This window comes from Rhodnius prolixus, unplaced genomic scaffold, assembly GCF_049639745.1.
Source record: "Rhodnius prolixus isolate KJV_2025 unplaced genomic scaffold, Rpr scaffold_3, whole genome shotgun sequence".
Classification (NCBI taxonomy): Eukaryota; Metazoa; Arthropoda; class Insecta; order Hemiptera; family Reduviidae; genus Rhodnius; species Rhodnius prolixus.
The window spans coordinates 27,168,828-27,188,803 of NW_027411603.1; the positions used below are offsets into that span (position 1 = coordinate 27,168,828).

Here is a 19,976-nt window from a genome sequence, read left to right on the forward strand (position 1 = left end):
TCTCAGCTACAAATGAGTTTCATCACACATGTTTTTGTGTGCGGGCAAATATTTACAAACTATTCCGATTAGTACTTACATCATTTGGAAGCCTTTAATTAAGTTGATTACAATTAAACACTTAAAATGAATCACCTCGTGTCGACCTTAGTAAAAATACGAATTTCTAAAGCTAAAACTAGATACTATGTTATTAGTATATTGGTCTTTTGAACTCATGTTTTTAATTTAACTCTCTTGTGAAGGAGCGGAAAGAGCAACAAAGCTTTTAGTAAAGTAAAGTAATCGCCTATTATTTTAGGCGGGCTTTTAACGTCCAACTACCATTTACTAGGTGTCGTGGACGGAGGCGACTAGCAAACGTACTTTACTATTTCTCATTTAATCATTAAATAAAATCCAAGGCCTAGACCGGGAATCGAACCCAGTACCACAATGCATATTAGCTTTGCAGGTCTCGCCTCTTAACCGCTCGGCTACCGTGGCGCCTAACAAAGCTTTTATTGTACTAGACTGGTTAAAATCCATATTTTCATTTCAATCCACTCAATTTTGTAACTTTTATTTTGCAAAATTCCAAATAATCAAATTCCAACTAGACCTTTTTTCATTTTAGCCTTTTTGCAAATTATAATTAATGTGAATTTGTAATATATTGCGATGTTTTCAGGCTGGGAATACCGTCGACAGAATTACCTCTTCCTACTCCTCCACCACCTGCTACCTTCTCCCCATTCCAGATTTTGCCCCGATGTCGTCTTCCAGATTCCCGACGCGGTGGCTATGGAACACCATCCCCAATGTGAGTACTTTTTTTTACTTTTCAGTTTAATTCGTAAATTTGGTATAATTGTACTTTTCAAAAGCAATAAAGTTTGTTCAGTTAATAATATAGCATATCAGTCTTGTAGGTGATTTATTTTTACTCACAGTGGAACTAATTATTTCAAACAGAAGCAGTGTCCACTGTACCAGTAAATATTCAACTAGTTAATTATTAATTTAATTTAAAATTAAGGAATTAATTGAATAAGTTATTCTGTTTAATCAATATCCTAGCGTGTTAATAGTTTTGCCTTTTGTTTTTCAACTTTGAACTCAAATTCTTTACTAGTTAGAGCTTACAGAGGCATGTAAGATCATAAGCAATGATCTGTATTTTATTATTCGTGAGAGATTTTTAGTTCTCTAAAAGCTCGAATGTCTAGCCTTGGGCTAGTACAGAAATATCAGTTAGTTTTTATTCTCTATTTTTCCATGTAATATTGAATGTTTGGCCAATCATGCTGAAACAACATTTTATTAACTGAGAGCTACTTACAGCTCAATGTCCGTGGATAGAAAACGTCTGTATCGAGAGAACACTATGTATGTAAAGGGTGTTCAGCATAAGACTACCGTTACTTTGGGAGGCGATTCTGGGCATCATTTGCAACAAAAAAAATCTATATAAACTATGGCTCGATTTTGCTCCGTTTTGTAGATATTTTTAATTTTATGTTTTCTCAAGGTATTACAACTTTTTAGCAAACAGTTGTCTATATTTCTCACACTACTGAAGCTAAAGTAATTACAATAAGCTTAAGAAATAAGGTTAAATTTCCTTTTATATAAGCTAATTTATATTTCAAAATAATCATATCAAGTATTTCCCTTTGTGACCCAAAGACATTTAAGTAAAAGACATTTTTTTTAGACATTTAAGTAAAATTTTCATTGTTTATAAGAAACGTTTTGAGGCTCTGGGTTAAGCAGATCTATAGGGCATTTAATGCTCTTTCGTTTGGAATATGCAGATATGTTGCAGGATAAAGGATAGAAAAGTTACCGACAGTTTTTATGGCGGAAAACGCGAATATCGACGAAAAAGTTGAAAATGCAAATGTGTTGGACACTATTGAGAATCGGGCCATTGAGAATAGAATATTTTTGTTCCATTGGAGCTGCTGAATCACCTCTCGAAGTTCCGACCTCTCCTCCGCGTACACCCTGTATATATATTCTCGTAGAACTGGCCGCGCAAGAAACAGTCTTCTCAGTCAATTCTTGGTACTTTAACAACTGTCTCTGACTTTAATTATTGTCTTTGCGAAGCAAACCTTTAGTAGTCTTTTGAATTCTGTTACTCCTAGGCCATTACCATTACATTGTCTGCAGAACGACTATCACCACATCTAGTGAATGCTGCGGCCCAGACTTTACAACGGAAAGCCTTTAATTGGCAGTGCCTTATTTCGGTAGGTTACTGGCTCCTTAAAAATATGGTAAGGTGCATCAACCTTAACGATGAATACGTGAATGTAGATCGTGATTCAGAAATGGACAAATCATTTTTAGACCATGGAAATAAAACAAAAGTAAAGTAAAGTAATTACCCATTTTTTCAGGTGGGCTTTACGTCCAGCAACCAATTAGGTGTCGTGGACGGAGGCGACTAGCAAACGTACTTTGCTGTAAATTTCTTTTATTAAACATTAAATAAAATCCAAGGCCTAAGACCGGGAATCGAACCCAGAACCACAATACATATTAGCTTTACAGGTCTCGCCTCTAAACGCTCGGCTACCGTGGCGCTTTGAAAAATAAAACTATTTGAGCAAGTTAGTTGGAAAGGCTCTGAGGAACCCTGTAATAAGAGTTGGGCTAGAATTAATATCCCTCCAGCCAATGATTAAAGATGACTAATGATTGAAGATGGTTCGGCCATATTTAGCGAATGGTTGGGCGTTGGTATATTGAGAGAGTTTTCGGTAACCCGGCCAAGAGGAAGATTGACATAACAGGTCATTATAATTGCGTTCGTGGCGTGAAAGTAATTTATCTTGGAGCCGTGCCAAACGACTCTGCCAGAATAAATGAAAATGGTAGCTGCTTGTAATATCTCACTTTACAGTGGGGTTGGCTAAATTAAACTACCGCTAGTAGCACAAAAATATTGGGTCATTACCCATTTCAAAGATTGCAAAAATTTTGTTATTTTTTGGCAGATCGACTTTTTGCGGTCATCTGCATCTATTTTACACACAACACTTTGGAAAGTATTACTAAGATGCTTCTTAGAAGAAACTTAATATTAGGTTAGCTTTACGGCATAAGATTAGCATTTCAAAGGAACAGTTTTAAATCCAATGGCATTGATGAGTGCTGTCATTCACATCGTGTGGAAGCCAGATTCTACTGGCATCAGTTAGATTCCTGGGACTACATAATCTTGAAGTTTTTTATTCTTATTGAAAAAGTTCTTATTGAATTTTGGGTTTACTGCTGAAGATTCACATCAACAGGTGTTCAGGTTGAGGTGCTGCAGTCATTGGATTTTGTTCAGTCCTGATCTTTATCTAATGCTGATTCGGGTATGTCGTTGAGATGTTAAACCAGTTTTGACCCTCATGTTGTACTTTCATACTGTTTTCTTTTTCCAACTAGTAAATGTTTGCCCTCGCTTTAAGAATTTGTCTCCTTTTTCTACTATGATCAGATAAAATTTTGCCTTCGGTACCTCGTACTCTCAAAAATATACAATATATGTACAAAAATGAAAAATGAAGTAAAAATATACATACTAATCGCTCTGGGAGATGAGGGATTTGTATATGTTGTGCTTTCTTATCCAGTAGGAGTATTGTGTTGTATCTACATTATCTTCATTATACATACATTATCTTCATTATACATACATTATCTTCATTATACATACATTATCTTCATTATACATACATTATCTTTATTATACATACATTATCTTCATTATACATACATTATCTTCATTATACATACATTATCTTCATTATACATAAATTATCTTCATTATACATACATTATCTTCATTATACATACATTATCTTCATTATACATACATTATCTTCATTATACATTATACTAATGTACATATACAACATATGATATAAAGGATCGGCGCCTATGGCATTTTCTACCCTCAGCGATTAACTTAGAAGGCTACTTCGTCACTTCAGTAGTCCTGGGAAAGTGGCTTTCATTTGAAGTATTCTCCGTCATCTTTGAGAATTATTGTTAAACATAATGGCGTAACGCATTATGAAACTTCTTTGATTGTTATAACTTCTTCCCAATCATTTTAAGATAGTTCAAAGTAGACTTCAGGCCTGTGCTTTACTCCTTCTAGGTGGTGCAATTTGTTTGGCATGTAATCCAAAATTTACATCCTTCATTCATGTAATTATGACATAAAAATTCAAAAAGAAAAGAGGGTTTTCTACATTTTTTTTTTTTTTTCTGAAGAGCCTAGATGTAGAGTTAGAACTTTGTTTCAAAATATGAAAGGGAAAAAATGTAGGGCTGAAGTACTAGAAGGCCTTGTTGACGAAAAAGGCTGTACTTTTCGCCCTCCGTGCACAATTAGTCAGTACAACGCCCTTTCTTCCATTTCGAAGGATCATTACATCTGCGAAACACAATGGTAAAGAATCGATTAAAAGGATGTGTTTATGCTACAATTACGTTATTGAAACAATTTTTGAAAATTTTCTAAGAACTTTTTTCTTTTAGTAATTATCAATATTTACTTGTACAAATATTACTCGTACTTCTTAAATTCTGTTCGCTTTTTCTCTGGGAGCTCTCAATACCTTTATTTCATCACTCCTAAATTGTCTCGCAATACAAATTATATGTTACATTTCCATGTTAATACGAAAAGAAAAATCAGTTAAAGAGGGTTGTTGCAGAATCATCGTTTTGCACAGATTAAAAAAGGGATGAACAGTAGTTTCTTTTTGAGGGATTGAGTGAATTTTGTACACAAATTTGGTTTTTTTTTTTTTATATCAGTACAGTTTAAGAGCGACTTTAGTATTCAGTGTGTGTACACTGAAAACTATCAAGTAATCAGTAAGTGACAAAACTACATCAACTCTGTGCTTGCTTATATTATATAGTACAACTAAATTAAAGAAAAACTACTAATACTTTTACTATTACACCCATACAGATACGATGGAAATAGACTGAATGCCTGACACTGGCAATATCTAGGAAATGTCAAATTATATCTTGTAATGAAAAATAACAACATTGATTTTAATCTAATTACTCGACCAGTTAGGTTGCTGTCAAGCAGTCAGCACAGGTGGAAATAAGTGTTGTTTTCGAGCGGTTTAGGGAATAAAACCTATTTAAATTACTTACCTATCAATATCTATTATAATAATTCCTTATTTCGTACTCTCTTTTGCTAAAACTTACTGCACGATAGAAAGTCATCCATTTATCAATTTCTACGTCAAAATGTAATTTGAAGAGAATTTTGACTGTCAATTAACTTTTATCTCTTTTGGAATGTACTTTCAAATTAATGTGAATTTCTGGATCGCACAAGGTCAAATTTCATGTTTCTTACTTCGGTAATTTCTGCTTTGCGATAATAGATCAGTCAGAATTTTCTTATTCATTAGATTTGTCTTATCTGATCAAAATTTTTTCCCATTAAAAGTTGTAAACTCTTAAAGAAAGTAAAGACCTATTCTATCAATTTGTTTCAACAAAATGTTTTTTAAACTGTAAATAAATGATTTAATTTCTTTACTCTGCGTTGATTTTGCAGACTTGTAGCTGCATATTAGTAATTTGTCCCTTATCACATTATATTTATAAATTTTTCGTTCATGGTCTGCTGGGAAAATATTAAAATCTTAATTAGAGTTTTCTTATGGCTGTCTTGTAAAAACACTTCTTAAGGTTCTTATTTGTTCATCAAGCTCTAAAATGTTTCAACTTTTTCGTGATATCATTTTATATCTGGCAAAAATATTCTGATGCTCTTTTGTAAGGGTGAATTCTCGCCTCATGCTATTCATGTATTTATCTATTATCATGTATCAGCTTCACTTATTGCAGAAATATACTGCAGTTGTGAAGATAAATAAAATAAAATGATAAAAAAAAACTATTAGTGTGTTAATTTTTATTGAAAGTTTTCACAATAAGTTGTAATTTGTCATTCAACGTTAGTTACAATGTCCTAGGTACTTAAGTTGTGGTTTCTTAAGATAATGTTGTGTCATCAACATTTCTATTTCTGTTTTTATACTTTATTTTTATTTGTTTTGATTACCGCATTTAACCGTCTCAGAATAATTGAAAAGATTACATATTTTCCAGCTGGCAGATTCTAGTTACAGAATACAAAATTAATATAAAACAGGACTCGAAAATATTTTACGAAAAGTATAAGTAATATTATACCTAACTGAAAATGTGCTGCCTGCTATTTTAGTTTGGTCCGACAAAATAATTAAAAATGATATAAACAAAATAAAATCAAAGGCGCCAACATCTCATTATGTACGAGGGTCGTTTGAAAAGTCCGTGCAAAAATAGAAACTACTTAATTTTTTGGGGTAAACCTTTTTTATTTTTCAACATAGTCTCCTTTTAGGCTTATACACTTCGTCCAACGCTGCTCTAGTTTGTTGATCCCTTCCGAATAATAGGATTTGTCCAAGTCTGAAAAATAGCCATTCGTTTCTGCAATCACCTCCTCGTTTGAATAAAATCTTTTTCCCGCCAGCCATTTCTTCATAGTGGGGAACAAATATTAGTCCGAGGGAGCCAAGTCTGAAGAATAGGGGGGATGTGAAACGAGTTGGAACCCTATTTCCATTAATTTTGCGACCACAACTGCTGAGGTGTGAGCTGGTGCGTTGTCATGATGGAAAAGGAGTTCTTGCAGCTCGGTTTTCAAACGGTCCAATAACGATGAATAATATGCACCTGTAATAGTTTTACCCTTTTCCAGATAGTCGATGAGGATTATTCCTTGCGAATCCCAAAAGACAGTCGCCATAATCTTTCCGGCCGAAGGAACGGTCTTCGCCTTTTTTGGCGCAGATTCCCCCTTGGTAACCAATTGTTTACTCGTAGATTGTTCTTTGGTCTCAGGAGTGTAGTGATGTATCCATGTTTCATGCACAGTGACGAAACGACGCTTAAAGTCCTGCGGATTCTTCTGGAACAGCTGCAAACCGTCCTTGCAACACTTCACACGATTTCGTTTTTGGTCAAGCGTGAGCAATCGCGGCACCCATCTTGCGGATAGCTTTGTCATGTCCAAATGTTGATGCAAAATATTATGTACCCCTTCATTCGAGATGCCCACAGCACTAGCAATCTCACGCACCTTCACTTTTCTGTCATGCAAAATCCATATCATGGATTTTATCAATGATCTCTGGAGTAGTAACCTCAACAGGGCGTCCAGAACGTTCAGCGTCACTTGTGCCCATATGGCCACTCCGAAAATTTTGAAACCACTTATAAACTGTTCTAATCGAAGGTGCAGAGTCACAATAATGTTTATCAAGCTTCTCTTTAGTCTCCTGAGGCGTTTTGCCTTTCATAAAGTAGTGTTTAATCAACACACGAAATTCTTTTTCGTCCATTTTTTGAAAATCACTCGACTTCCTCGATTCAAACGAATGCCAAACACAAAGAAATAGACCGATCTGGCTGAAACTTGGTGTGTGTTCTTCCAAGAGATGCTACTAACTAAACATAACCTCGATACGCGTCAGTAATGCTATCTCTCTGACTTTGCACGGACTTTTCAAACGACCCTCGTATCTTTTTCAACCTATCATTATGTTTCCGATCAATTTATTTAATTATACTTCAAATATCATTGTTACTTATTGTTTATCTCGCCTAGAACAGTATTTTAACCTTAAGAACGACGTAATATTTGCAATGTGTTTAAAAAAAGAACATTAGGTTTCTATTAAAACTCCTAAGAGATTCTCCAAAAGCGTAAGACATTCAGATTACCGAGCCCTGTTTCCCTATATAACTATAGGCTGGAAAATAAACTAAAGTGTTCCATAATCTGTTCCTTGATTGCTATCTTCTGGGTGAAGATATCTCTTTTCCCTAGAGATGCTGAACGTTAAGCTTATCTTTTTCTGCATTCTGAATTTCTTCTTTTTGCAACTTAACAATTTGTCAGTCCTAAGATCTTCACGCATCCTTCAACCTGCAATATGCCCTTCCGCCTTCATGCCAATTTCATGGACTCGAGTCATCTGGCCAACCCATTCCCAGTTTTTAACACATATTTTTCCAGCTCCAGCTTGTCTGTCATGTTCGAAATGTATGAGTAGGAAAAAAAAAAAATCTAAGTTTAGAATTTATCGATAAACAAAAAAACCAAATGAAATCGCCAGCAGTTCACATTGATAGGTATCTGTCGTCAACACAAGTTAGTTTTATCGGAAAATTTATTGAGAGAATGGTAGCAATCACTGAGAAGATAATGTTCGTGATGAAGAAAATGTATAAACACAGTTATTTTGTTTATATTTATTTTTTGGACATAATCAGAATAACCACAAAGCAAATTGCTAAACTGACGTTTGTTTGTAGTTACCACACCGAGAACTGCATCCATCCTTTTTAAGTCCAACTTTGCATCTTGAAGATTATGAATTTATGACTTGCCTTAGTAAAATTGTAGATAATTCCATTTTATTATTTCGTATTACTTTTTTTTAGTTTTATTGCTTACTTTTGTGAATATATAAAAATGATGAGAGAATTTGAAAGATGTTTACAAGTTCTGAAGTTAATTGGATATAAGCACATTTATGACTTGCCTTAGTAAAATTGTAGATAATTCCATTTTATTATTTCGTATTACTTTTTTTTAGTTTTATTGCTTACTTTTGTGAATATATAAAAATGATGAGAGAATTTGAAAGATGTTTACAAGTTCTGAAGTTAATTGGATATAAGCACATTTATGACTTGCCTTAGTAAAATTGTAGATAATTCCATTTTATTATTTCGTATTACTTTTTTTTAGTTTTATTGCTTACTTTTGTGAATATATAAAAATGATGAGAGAATTTGAAAGATGTTTACAAGTTCTGAAGTTAATTGGATATAAGCACATTTATGACTTGCCTTAGTAAAATTGTAGATAATTCCATTTTATTATTTCGTATTACTTTTTTTTAGTTTTATTGCTTACTTTTGTGAATATATAAAAATGATGAGAGAATTTGAAAGATGTTTACAAGTTCTGAAGTTAATTGGATATAAGCACATGTGGTACAAACTGAAATGAATTTCCTTTTAGCAAGAGGTTCTAGTTGGAGCGCAAAAAAAAAAAATATATATTTAGTAATAAAGTAAATTTGGATCTTTGAATTAATTGTTTGGCTAGTGTTTTATGGATTGACTGAACTTTTTCCAAGAAATTATATGTATAAACATTCTCTCTAACTTAAGGCAAGCCAAGTCATGATCGTCTGCAAATAATTAATTATTTTCGTTCATACACATTTGGTGATTCGAATATTTACTTTAAAGCACTACATTCTCCACTCTGTGAGAGCGACTTTTAAATAGTGAGGGGTTACAATAATTCAATTCATAGTGTTCGAAACATATAATCTACAATAGGATAAATTGCTGTGAAATCCTAATTTCTAAGATTTGATTTGATAGCAATAATTTTGTAATATTTAATATTCAAGCTTAAAGGAGATAATAGTGAGTGTGATTTTCGGTGTAAATTAATTTATGCAGAAAATGAATTAAAAAATTAATTATACAGTGAATAATAATCTGTTTTTTTGTTTTTATTAATGTTTCAAAGAGCATTTTACTTGTGTGTTTCTTTCTGTGTTGTGGTGATACTGATTGACTTTCATTTATTAATTTTGTTGACTCTTTTGACGGAAGGAAGTTTGTCTGAAGAAAGAAGTTATGAAGGCAGTGAATCGTTCTAATATTTTCATTTAAAAACTTGTAACTTAAAATTTGTATGTTGCAATTGAATTTGTTTCAAAATAAATACTTTATTAATTAAATGTTTAAATGTTTTTAAAACCTTTTCAGTAATTTTTAAACAATTATTGTATGTTATAAAAATAATGTTAATAAATTATGTTTTTTTTTTTAGTATTTTAAAAAAAGAATAGTATATTTGGCCTCACTATTAATATTTTTGTTCAATAGAAGTACCCGTCTAGCCCCACCTCCTGAGCCTCCAGCTATGCTGTTTACTTTGGATGCTGGAGATGGAAGTTCAGGTGATGAAGATGAAAGATTGGTCATTGATGATGATCGACAGTGCTATGATCCTGAAACACCTACAACTCCACCACAATCACCACCGCCTGCAGAAGTTAGGCCACATACGCCTCCTTTGCCACCCGGTCCAGCTCCAATACCAGTTCTTCACCCTAAAGGTATGTCACTACTATTATTTTGGTGTACATGCAAAGCTTAGTTCACATGACAGATATTTAAACAATAAATTTAATTTAGTAAAATGAACCTCTCTGATGACATTAAAAGATTTCTTCTTTTTACAATGGATTAATGTAATACTGCCAGTATTTGCAGTTTTATAACGTTGCAAAGAAGAAATTAATAGCTTAATAAGGTACGCTAATGCAGTCTCTAATTATGTTTTATGTTTTCAAACAGTCAGTCTATTAAGATTACACTGATAAAAACGTATATTAGATAGTTGTTCAAATAAATTCGTTCTATACAATTATTAGTTGCGTACAATTTATATTAATTTTAATTTAAAACAAAACAAAAATCATATTTTTAATAACTTAAGAAATTTAGCCTTAAACTGGCGACCGCTTTAGAGAACTTATTTCCAATTAAGTTGCGTACATTCCAAATTTGACTTAATTTTTGTTTCTATCTCACACTACACTTGCTGACTCTATACCAATCTGATTAATTTAACTCTGATGTTAAATTAAAGTCCTCAATCGGACAGGGAAACAACAAACATAGTTGTTATGACGGATAAGATGAACAATATTTTCCGGCAATGCCGGCCTAATCACATCTGCTTGCAACTATTATTCATCTAGACGTTGGGAACTAATTTCGGCTCGATGTTCGTAAATATATAATTAGTAATGGTATAAGGTTGAGGAGGAAGTAGTAAAATTAAATATAAATAATAATAATTTTACATTGTTTTTTACTCATCTCATAGGATAAAGTGTAAAGGTTTTAAATTTGGGGAATGAGGAGGGGCCAGTGAATCGTCCCACGAGTAACGAAACACTCTATTTTAATTTCCTGTTAAGGAATCTATTTACATCTTGCAGCTATCTTGCTGTAATCTCATACTTCGCCTCTCATATTCCTTAAATGTAGAGAAAGAATTTTCTACTCTACTTGTGATTCGGTAATTTTCTTCGGTCCATACCTTTTACAAAACAAGTGGTTTATGCTGCCATTTTTGTTTTTCATTTTAGTAGTTGTTAATTGTTCAATAAGCTTCTTGATTGGGAAACAGGGCTCGGTAATCTGAATGTCTTACGCTTTTGGAGAATCTCTTAGGAGTTTTAATAGAAACCTAATGTTCTTTTTTTAAACACATTGCAAATATTACGTCGTTCTTAAGGTTAAAATACTGTTCTAGGCGAGATAAACAATAAGTAACAATGATATTTGAAGTATAATTAAATAAATTGATCGGAAACATAATGATTAAGCTTATCATTTATTACCCGATTGGGAGATAACCTTTTATAATGGAAACGGTTTTCTTTTTGGGTAATCAAACGTTGATCGATGATTGCAGCCACGTAGAAATTGATAACTATTATTAAAAAGACCATAGAAGTTATTTATAATTAATAAATAGTTAAATGTCTAGCAGTAACTTAGGAACTACGCGTAATATTTAAAATTAGAGGGTGAGGGATGTCTGCTTGTCCCCTTATTTACGAGCTGCTGCTGCGAGTAGAATAACTTGTAAAATGTTACTCAAAGAAAAGAAGCGTTCAAATAAAATTTTCTTTTGAAAAAATGGAGGAATCTATTAAATTACTGGAGTATAACCTTCTCATTTGATAAAAAGAATGTGCCTTTATCTCGCTTCTAGTAACATACCCACCCACCCACAAACACACACACACACAAATAAAATTTAAGTTGATTTCTAAGAGGTCAATTTTGTATTATGTTTTCTTAGTTATCTAAAATGTAGTGTAAAGCTATTTAACTAAGAGAAAATTCAGCGTCACACTCGGTAGCACAGTTTCAGGTGAGAGGTTAATTAAAGCTAGTGTTCCCCAAGGCTCAGTCCTGGGGCCTACACTTTTCAATATTTTTATTAATGACGTCACCAAGCTGAAACTCAAATCCAGTTGCTCCCTGTTTGCTGTTGATACTGCCTTCTTTATTTCTTCATTTAGAGTTGACACAATAGCCAAACATTTATCGATAGCCCTTGAAACATGTTTCAAATACTTCACCAAATGGAAAATAAGGCCAAACCATGCCAAGACACAAGTTATTTTGTTTACACGCCGTAGACCGGTTGTGAATAGATTTGTTCAAATTAGTGGTAACTCCCTTCCGAGGAGTAAGGAAGTTAAATACCTCGGGTTGGTGTTAGATTCTAAATTAACTTTCACAAAACACATAAACTCAGTGTGCGATAAAGCGATAGGAATTATGTGCAGTCTCTTTCCTCTTTTGAACCGCAACTCTAGCATTGATTTTCTTAATAAAAAACTAATTTACTATCTCTATATCCGTTCCGTACTCCATATGCAGCCCCTATGTAGTCCAATACTTGTTGCACCAACTACGGGAAGTTACAAAGAGTTCAAAACAAATGCTTAAGGCTGGTTGGGTCATATCCCCGGTGGACACCCATAGATTACATGCATGCAGCACTTGATGTTGCCAGCGTGTCTACATTTATCTACAATGCTACGGAAAACTTTGTAACTTCCTGTATACTTAGTCCCTACCCTCATGTAAAGAGTATTGTTGACTATAACTTAAGTTCTCTTAATTATAGAAAATACAAGCACAAAAGGCTAAAGCATATCTTGCTTTAATTAACTCTATGTAGTAAGGTTTTTTTTTTAATTTTTTGCCTTAGCATTAATTTCGACTTGTATCCAATGTAAATGTTGATATATTGTGGAGAGGATACAGGCATGTAGCCTGAAACCTCCTTTGTATATAAAATACAATATATATTTGTATAAAAAAAATTTAAATTGTAAATAAACTTTTATCAAATTCAAAATTCTAAATAAAATGTAGTGTCAAAATTTGGTATTCAAAAATAGTGCAGAAATAAGGATACACATTATGTAACGTTCGTGTGTCAGTAATATTGCTTTATCATTAGTGCAAAGATGAAAATTGTTTGTAGAAAAACTGCCTTATGGTTTACAAAACTCGAAAGAGGTTTTTCTAATTTCTGACTTGTCACAGATTATTGCTCACTAATTTATTGAAAAAAAAAAATACTTTTTTGTTTGTACTTGTGAAGTTTTTAATGAAACTCGTTTTTACTTTTTAAAGTTCTTTATTTTAGGACTTTGAAATAAAAGACGCCATTGTGTTACCCGAAATAACAACGCGATTCCAGGAAATTTCTAAGAATGCCGAGTTTTTTTTTTTTTTTAATTTCTTTTACTCCACTGATTTTACTGGAAAAACTGTATTGACATCCCCTGACTCCAAAACAATGGTTTGTACGAATGCGTTTGAGTATGTTCTCTCCCTCTGTCCCCTGTGTGTGTTTACCGGAACTCAAAAAACGAAATTTCGCTGAAAATTCAAGTTGATGTTATGCTTCTAATGTTCTTTTAATTTGGTGTACTAATTGTAGATAAAGATGGAAAACTTTTGTTCCAAACATATTTTAAGGAAAATTCTGTATAAGGTCGCTTTTGGGAGAGTGGAATGATTAGAGCGTCCCTCCAAATTACATTCCTCCACCTTTTTGAGACTAGTCAAAATCTTAATTCTAAATTTTATCATAAAAACCGATTCACTTCAAAAATGCTAGTAGCTAGGAACAGAGGAAGAATGTTCTTTTAAGATTTAAGATTTAATAGGGCAGTTTTGTTTGTTCACTTTATTGATGTAGAATCTGACACTCTTCCAGCACGTATGGTTTATTTAATCTATCTCGACTCCACGAACATGCAGGTCTTCTTGATCCTACGTGGTGGTGACTGTGGGTCACACGTCTCATCCCAATCTTCAGTCTTGTTAATAAAGCAGACTCATCCAGCATGTGAGAATCCGGTTTGCGGGTCATACCCAATGTTAAAGGTTCCTATTACTGAACAATTCGGATGAGTAGGTTTGAAATAAAAATGAAAATTAAGGATTTAGGTATGCATTCTCAAAATAATACACAATACTTAAGTATAAAGATTCAATAAAGTTATGTGAGTTAGATCGAAAACAATTGGAATAATACAGATTTTTATTAGAAAAATAAAAAGCATGGACGAAAGAATTGGTGGGTTTTCGAATGTAGTTTTAAAGAACATGGCTTGGAGATTTTCTTGTAACAATCGTTTTTCTTTTATATTGTTGCGTCGATTTCAAATGATTGTTATTTTTTATGACAAAATTAAAAGTAGTGTAGGAATGGTATTACCGAAAGATACTCACACCGAAGAGAAGATGGACAAATATATTCTAAGCAATTAATGAGCAATGTTTTTTTAAAAAAAGACCTATATACACTTGATAACACAATATGAGTATTTATTGCCAAATTTGTTCCATTCTTAGCCGCTTCAAAATATTTCTAAAGGTTTAGGTGAAAAAAGAAGTTACAGGAAAACTAGAACTAAATTTTCTTGTAAATTTGTAAAACTATATTGACCCAGTTTTGAATTTCAGTTATGTCAGCATATTTTGTGTCTTACTTTGAATCCTCATACATGACTTAAGTGAACAGAAATTATCAAACGCTTTCAAAAACTGAAAAGACCCCTAGACAGTAAATCAAAAGCCACTCTGGAAAAACTAAAGACTTATTACTATAAGTGTACTGCCCATCTAGGTCATTTGTGGGGATTAACCAAACGCACTATTCTTCTAAAGATACAGTTCTTGCGGACTAAAATACTTCGTTCTATAGTTAACTCACCTATCGAACCATTGACACATACCTAAATATTCTTAATATACAATCTCATCACAATCCATTTCATTCTTCCTCTAGAACAGGTATAGATTACTCTAGTGACAGTAGCCTCGCGATCTCCTCTCAGGAGGAGTCAATAGTGAAATGTAGTCGGAGTGTTATATAAAGCAAATAAAAGTACGTAAAGAGTATTTGTACGTAATTAAATAAATATTATTCATATTATCCACTTTAAAATATTATTTATTAGACATCTATGATTTAAAGCAATCATAATAAGGCGTAATAAACTTGTTTTTCTTTTAATCTGGCCGTGAATTCTCTACTACAGAAACCTAATGTTTTTAATCTCTGAAGTTGGATAAATCTATCACAATGAAAGCAAACTTATCAGAATAGTTAAATCTTGAGGCAAGGAAGACTTGAGTTAAGTGATATGATGCATATTTACCTAGGTCCTAGGTGTTGCAATAAGAACAAATGTTGATCCCTCCTCAAAATTCCGAAGGATAATCTATTTATTAACAGCGGTCGAAAACCAAACATAATTACATCATGTAATTATTATTATTATTATTATAAGAAACAAATTACATAAAAGAAACATACACATTTTAGTTTTATACATAAAATCTAGGAAGCCATTTTTGAAACACAAAACAAATCTAACTTTGACCAATTAAATAAATACTTTTGCTTGCTTTCTAGATCGTTCTCTAGACATTTTACGCATTTGTTGTTTTCCAAATATAACCTGTTTAAACAACCTTTTAACGCTCAATTATAAAAATTAAGTAGAATTATTAAAAATAAAAAAATATTAAAATAAAACTTTTGTTTAAAGTTATGTCACCTTAGCCATGGGAATTTGAACCAAGAGCCAGGATATTGTATTTATCAAAAGGTTTATTTATTTATTTATTTTTTAAATCGTTTTAGTAACAAACAGCGCACTTATCGCTTTATAAGCAATTAGGATAAAATATAATATCCACAACGCTTTGGAGTGGAGAAGTAGTTACCCAGTCAATTTTAAATAATTAATAAAAAAAAATTAGAACATTAGTTTCAACGAGGTTCATTACATAGTGTACTATTTAATAATTTAAATATTTGATGTGAACATGGTTTTATATGTACTTAAAAATATTTATTTTACTTTTTAAAAATCATTAAAATTTTGCATGCACTATTCATTTCTATTGATTTTGGAATTTATCATAACCAAATTTGTTGATTCTTCAGTAACGACAGCACTTTTATCAAATAGCTTCTTCTGATTAGTATTTTCTTCGCACATAAACTTATATTTCATCTAAAACTTACATTTGTTTGAAGTGCAAGAAATTTTAATCTTGCCTTTTACTCAATATTTTTAAAATTAAAATTTGAGTTGAATAAGTAATAATCATTATTACCCATTTAAACTTAGTGTTTTGTCTTAGAGGACGCTGCAAAAGTGTTTATCTGGGAATACTTAAATTAATTTTGAAAAAACCAAATTAAAGATAAATACCTATTTGAAAATTTAATTGTGTACTCCAATTATACTAACATAAAAAGATTTTGGTTGTACTAGCATCAGCTTTATTGTAATTTAAAGATTTCAGAAGAAAAGTAGAATTGTCTTATTTATCTTGAATTCTGGGCTGACAAAAATGCTGTGTTATTACAAACAGTAGCGTTAGCGGGGTTATTTTATATGGGTAAGATGTAGGGGGGGAAATATTCAATTTTATTTCTCCCAACCATTAGCTATAACGGATTTATCTGTGTCACATTCATGAAATACAAGTGAATACTTAAGTAAGTCAAACTTACTTGAAAATGTTAATTTATCAGAGAAAAATGAAATTATTTAATTGAAAACTGACAGAACTGTAAAAAGTTAATTATTAAAAACGAAATTATCTTTGTGAAAATGTGTGACCCTTCAACTATCCTTAAGAGAGATTACGATTAGGTATTTTATTAGTAAGAAGGAGTTTCCATTTAAGTATCCGTTAAATTTTCCGTTTCACTTAAAGCAATGTAATAATTTAGTAAATTGTAATTATCACTTTTCTCCTGACTATATTTCAACGAACTATACAATCGACAGTAAAAGAACATTTAAATTTAATTAAGTTTTTAATTAAATTCAAAATGACAGTGTGATTAAAGCGCGTTTCTTATTTCCAACAACTACCGGCGTTAGTCTTAAGACTAGCCTTAACACTTTTAGTAATTCAAACATTAATCATAACTGGATTGGAGAACTGCGCGAGTGCTTGAGAGTGAGAAATGTACGAGCCTTAGTTATAATTATTGAATGTTCAGACTTCGTTTATTCGTAAAGCGCTTACTTCTAAATTATTATTTTTTTCTATTGAAAGCTGCATTTGTATGCTGAATTTGTTGCTACAAATGGCTTAAAAAGCCAAGTTTTATTTTTTCGAAACATATTTTGGGTCAGCCTTGGGTCCTGAAGGGGAAGAACGCCACTGATTGTAATTGAGAAGAAGAGAAACGCTATTTCATTTAAATTAAAATAATCTAATAAAACATTTGTGGAATTTAATGAATATTTATTTATTACTACCAAGTTATGTGACAGCTTTTTATTTTTTCTCCTCTCCGAACCTTGAAAATTATTACCTTACCCTGAAAAAGAGTTTCTCCACTGAAGAATAAAATTCCTACCGTTAATTTGTAGTTTTTAAATTAAAAAGATGGCAATTTTTTATTTTATTTCAACATTCTATCATGAATTTCTTCAGTACACTATAATGAATCAGTCAAGCAGGGTTTTTAGTGCTCTCTTACTACATTCTATTTCAAAGAAAGATTTTTGGTTTAAAGACAATGTGCTAAGGTTTTTAAAGTAACAGTAATGCTTACTATTTGCCTTAAATCACTTATTTACCATTATTTATTTCATTTTCGTTGATTATTACAGTATACTTTGAGTAAATAGGTTCGAATTGACAGCGCAGTTAAATTTTATTTTGTTGGTATTGATAAAACGGATTCTCTAAGAGTTCCAATGTGGTAATATTCTGCTCTTCAGGTTCTTAAAAATTATCAATTTTTTAATGGTTTACTGAACAGTATCTTTTTTATTTTATATTTTTTTTTTTATGATTTAAGGCGCGTCAACATCTAAGGTTATTGGCGCCCGGAGCTTTTTTCAGTGCACTGCCGGCCTTCGGACAGTGTTCTCTCGTTACAGACAACACTGTCCATCACCGGACAGTGAGCTGTAAGAAGCTCCTAGGAAGAGAAAATCTAAGGGTCAGCAGCTGGATTCAAACCCGGGACCTCCGCGTGGGAGTCCAGTATGCTAACCTCATAGCTAATCCCTTCCCTCCTGAACAGTATCTTAATTCTTATATTATTTTAACTCATTGCGCGATTAGATGGCCATCATCAGAACTATTTAAAACATTCAATGTTTAAACTATTCGAAATCATCTCTTTATAATATCAAAACTTCTCAAAAGGTTGGAAGATAAGTTTTACAAATTTAAGACGCATCAACTTCTAAGGTCGTTCGCAACCGAAACCTTTCCAAGTTTTGCCAGTCTCCAGATATTGTTATCTCCCTGTTATGAGGCAATGAACTGTTTGTGACTTGTGGTAAAGATAATTTAATTGCAGAATTTTAGAATTTGAATTTAGTACCTGCTGCTTCCTAGTTCATCTCGCTACCATATCTCATTAAAGCTTCTATCCTTTTCTAAGCAGCCAAGAAAAATTTTGGCAATAGCTTATCATTAAACATCTGGACGTGATGTATTAAATGTGTATTTATATATATTCTTAGATCACCAAATCTGAATTATTATTGCCTGAAGGGAAAATTGATTAAATTAGCCCTGAAGGTAAATGATCCACATATAATAAAATGTGAAAGATAAATAAAAATTAAATGTGTATATTCGAAAAGTTCTTTTTTCTTCTAACAAAAGTCATCACTCAAGAAACGTTTTATTTATAGATAAAAAGACAATCGTACTTATTATTTATAAATTAATTAATAAATCAAGATTCAATCAATCAATATCAATCAAGAAGCATAATCTTAGAAATGATTGGCCAGTGTGACCAACTGTTATGGTACATAAAGTACCCTGTATAATTGGCTAAAACGCATAAAATATTTTCTGTTTTGAAAAGTGTCGATTAGAAAACATTATCGATTCTAAGTAATCATTTGAATGTTTCGAAATTATCTAATTAAATACTATTAGTGCAATAGTATTCGTAATTTTGATTAGATTAATAACTCTTGCGTTGTTTACATTATCGGAAAAATTATGAGCATAGGTATAAGTCTCGCTAAGCAGTTAAGATTTTGTTTAAAAAAAAGCACTTAGGGTGTGCATACTGCTTGGCAAGAATGTGTATCTAAACAGCTAAATGTTTCAGATAGCTCACAGTTGGTTGTAGAAGGATTTGATACTATTATCGCTTCTAATTCTAAGTTGTCAGTCGAAATCTATACTACTTTTTTTTTTATGTCTTACTCCTCCACTCATTTTAAGGATATGAATGTCCTAACAGATTTTTTTTTTTTTTTTTTTTAAGGATTAGTAATTTTCATTAATAAAACAGAGTCACTACTTTCCTTAAAAGTGACACAAAATGACATTTAACTCTTTTTAATTAAGCAACTAGAAACCAAAACATTTTTAATCTTATGCAAAACTTGTCAGCGTGGACGGTTGAACTAACATCTATATACAGCATTGTGCTCTCGATTCTCGAACAATTTATTATTTCAGTGTTTTAAAAAGAACTAGTAGTTGTAAAATAAGATCCTTTGCTAATATTATGATTAAATAAAGAAAAAAACGAATTATTTAGAATTTGTGATTTATTGCGTTTATTATACACGCATAAATTAAACGCGATTCCAAAAAAAAGGTATATATACTCAAGAGGTGTGCATTTTAAATTACTCTTGCTCAGAAGAAGTAAATACAATTTAATGAACATCTGACTGTTCATAGTTATTCCCTATTGGTCATATATTTGGTTCTTTAAATAAAATTATTACTTCATA

General features: G+C 32.0%; 1 protein-coding gene across 9 annotated transcripts in view; it reads left to right on the top strand.

Annotated features, from left to right (window-relative positions):
• Positions 1–19,976, top strand: part of LOC141452641 (uncharacterized) — a 95,214-nt gene that overhangs the window by 41,615 nt on the left and 33,623 nt on the right. For all 9 annotated transcript variants that reach the window (XM_074124977.1, XM_074124979.1, XM_074124976.1 and 6 more), the window contains 2 exons: positions 671–802; positions 9,994–10,226. In XM_074124977.1, coding sequence (XP_073981078.1) covers positions 671–802; positions 9,994–10,226 — 365 coding nt within the window. The remainder of the gene's footprint in view (positions 1–670; positions 803–9,993; positions 10,227–19,976) is intronic.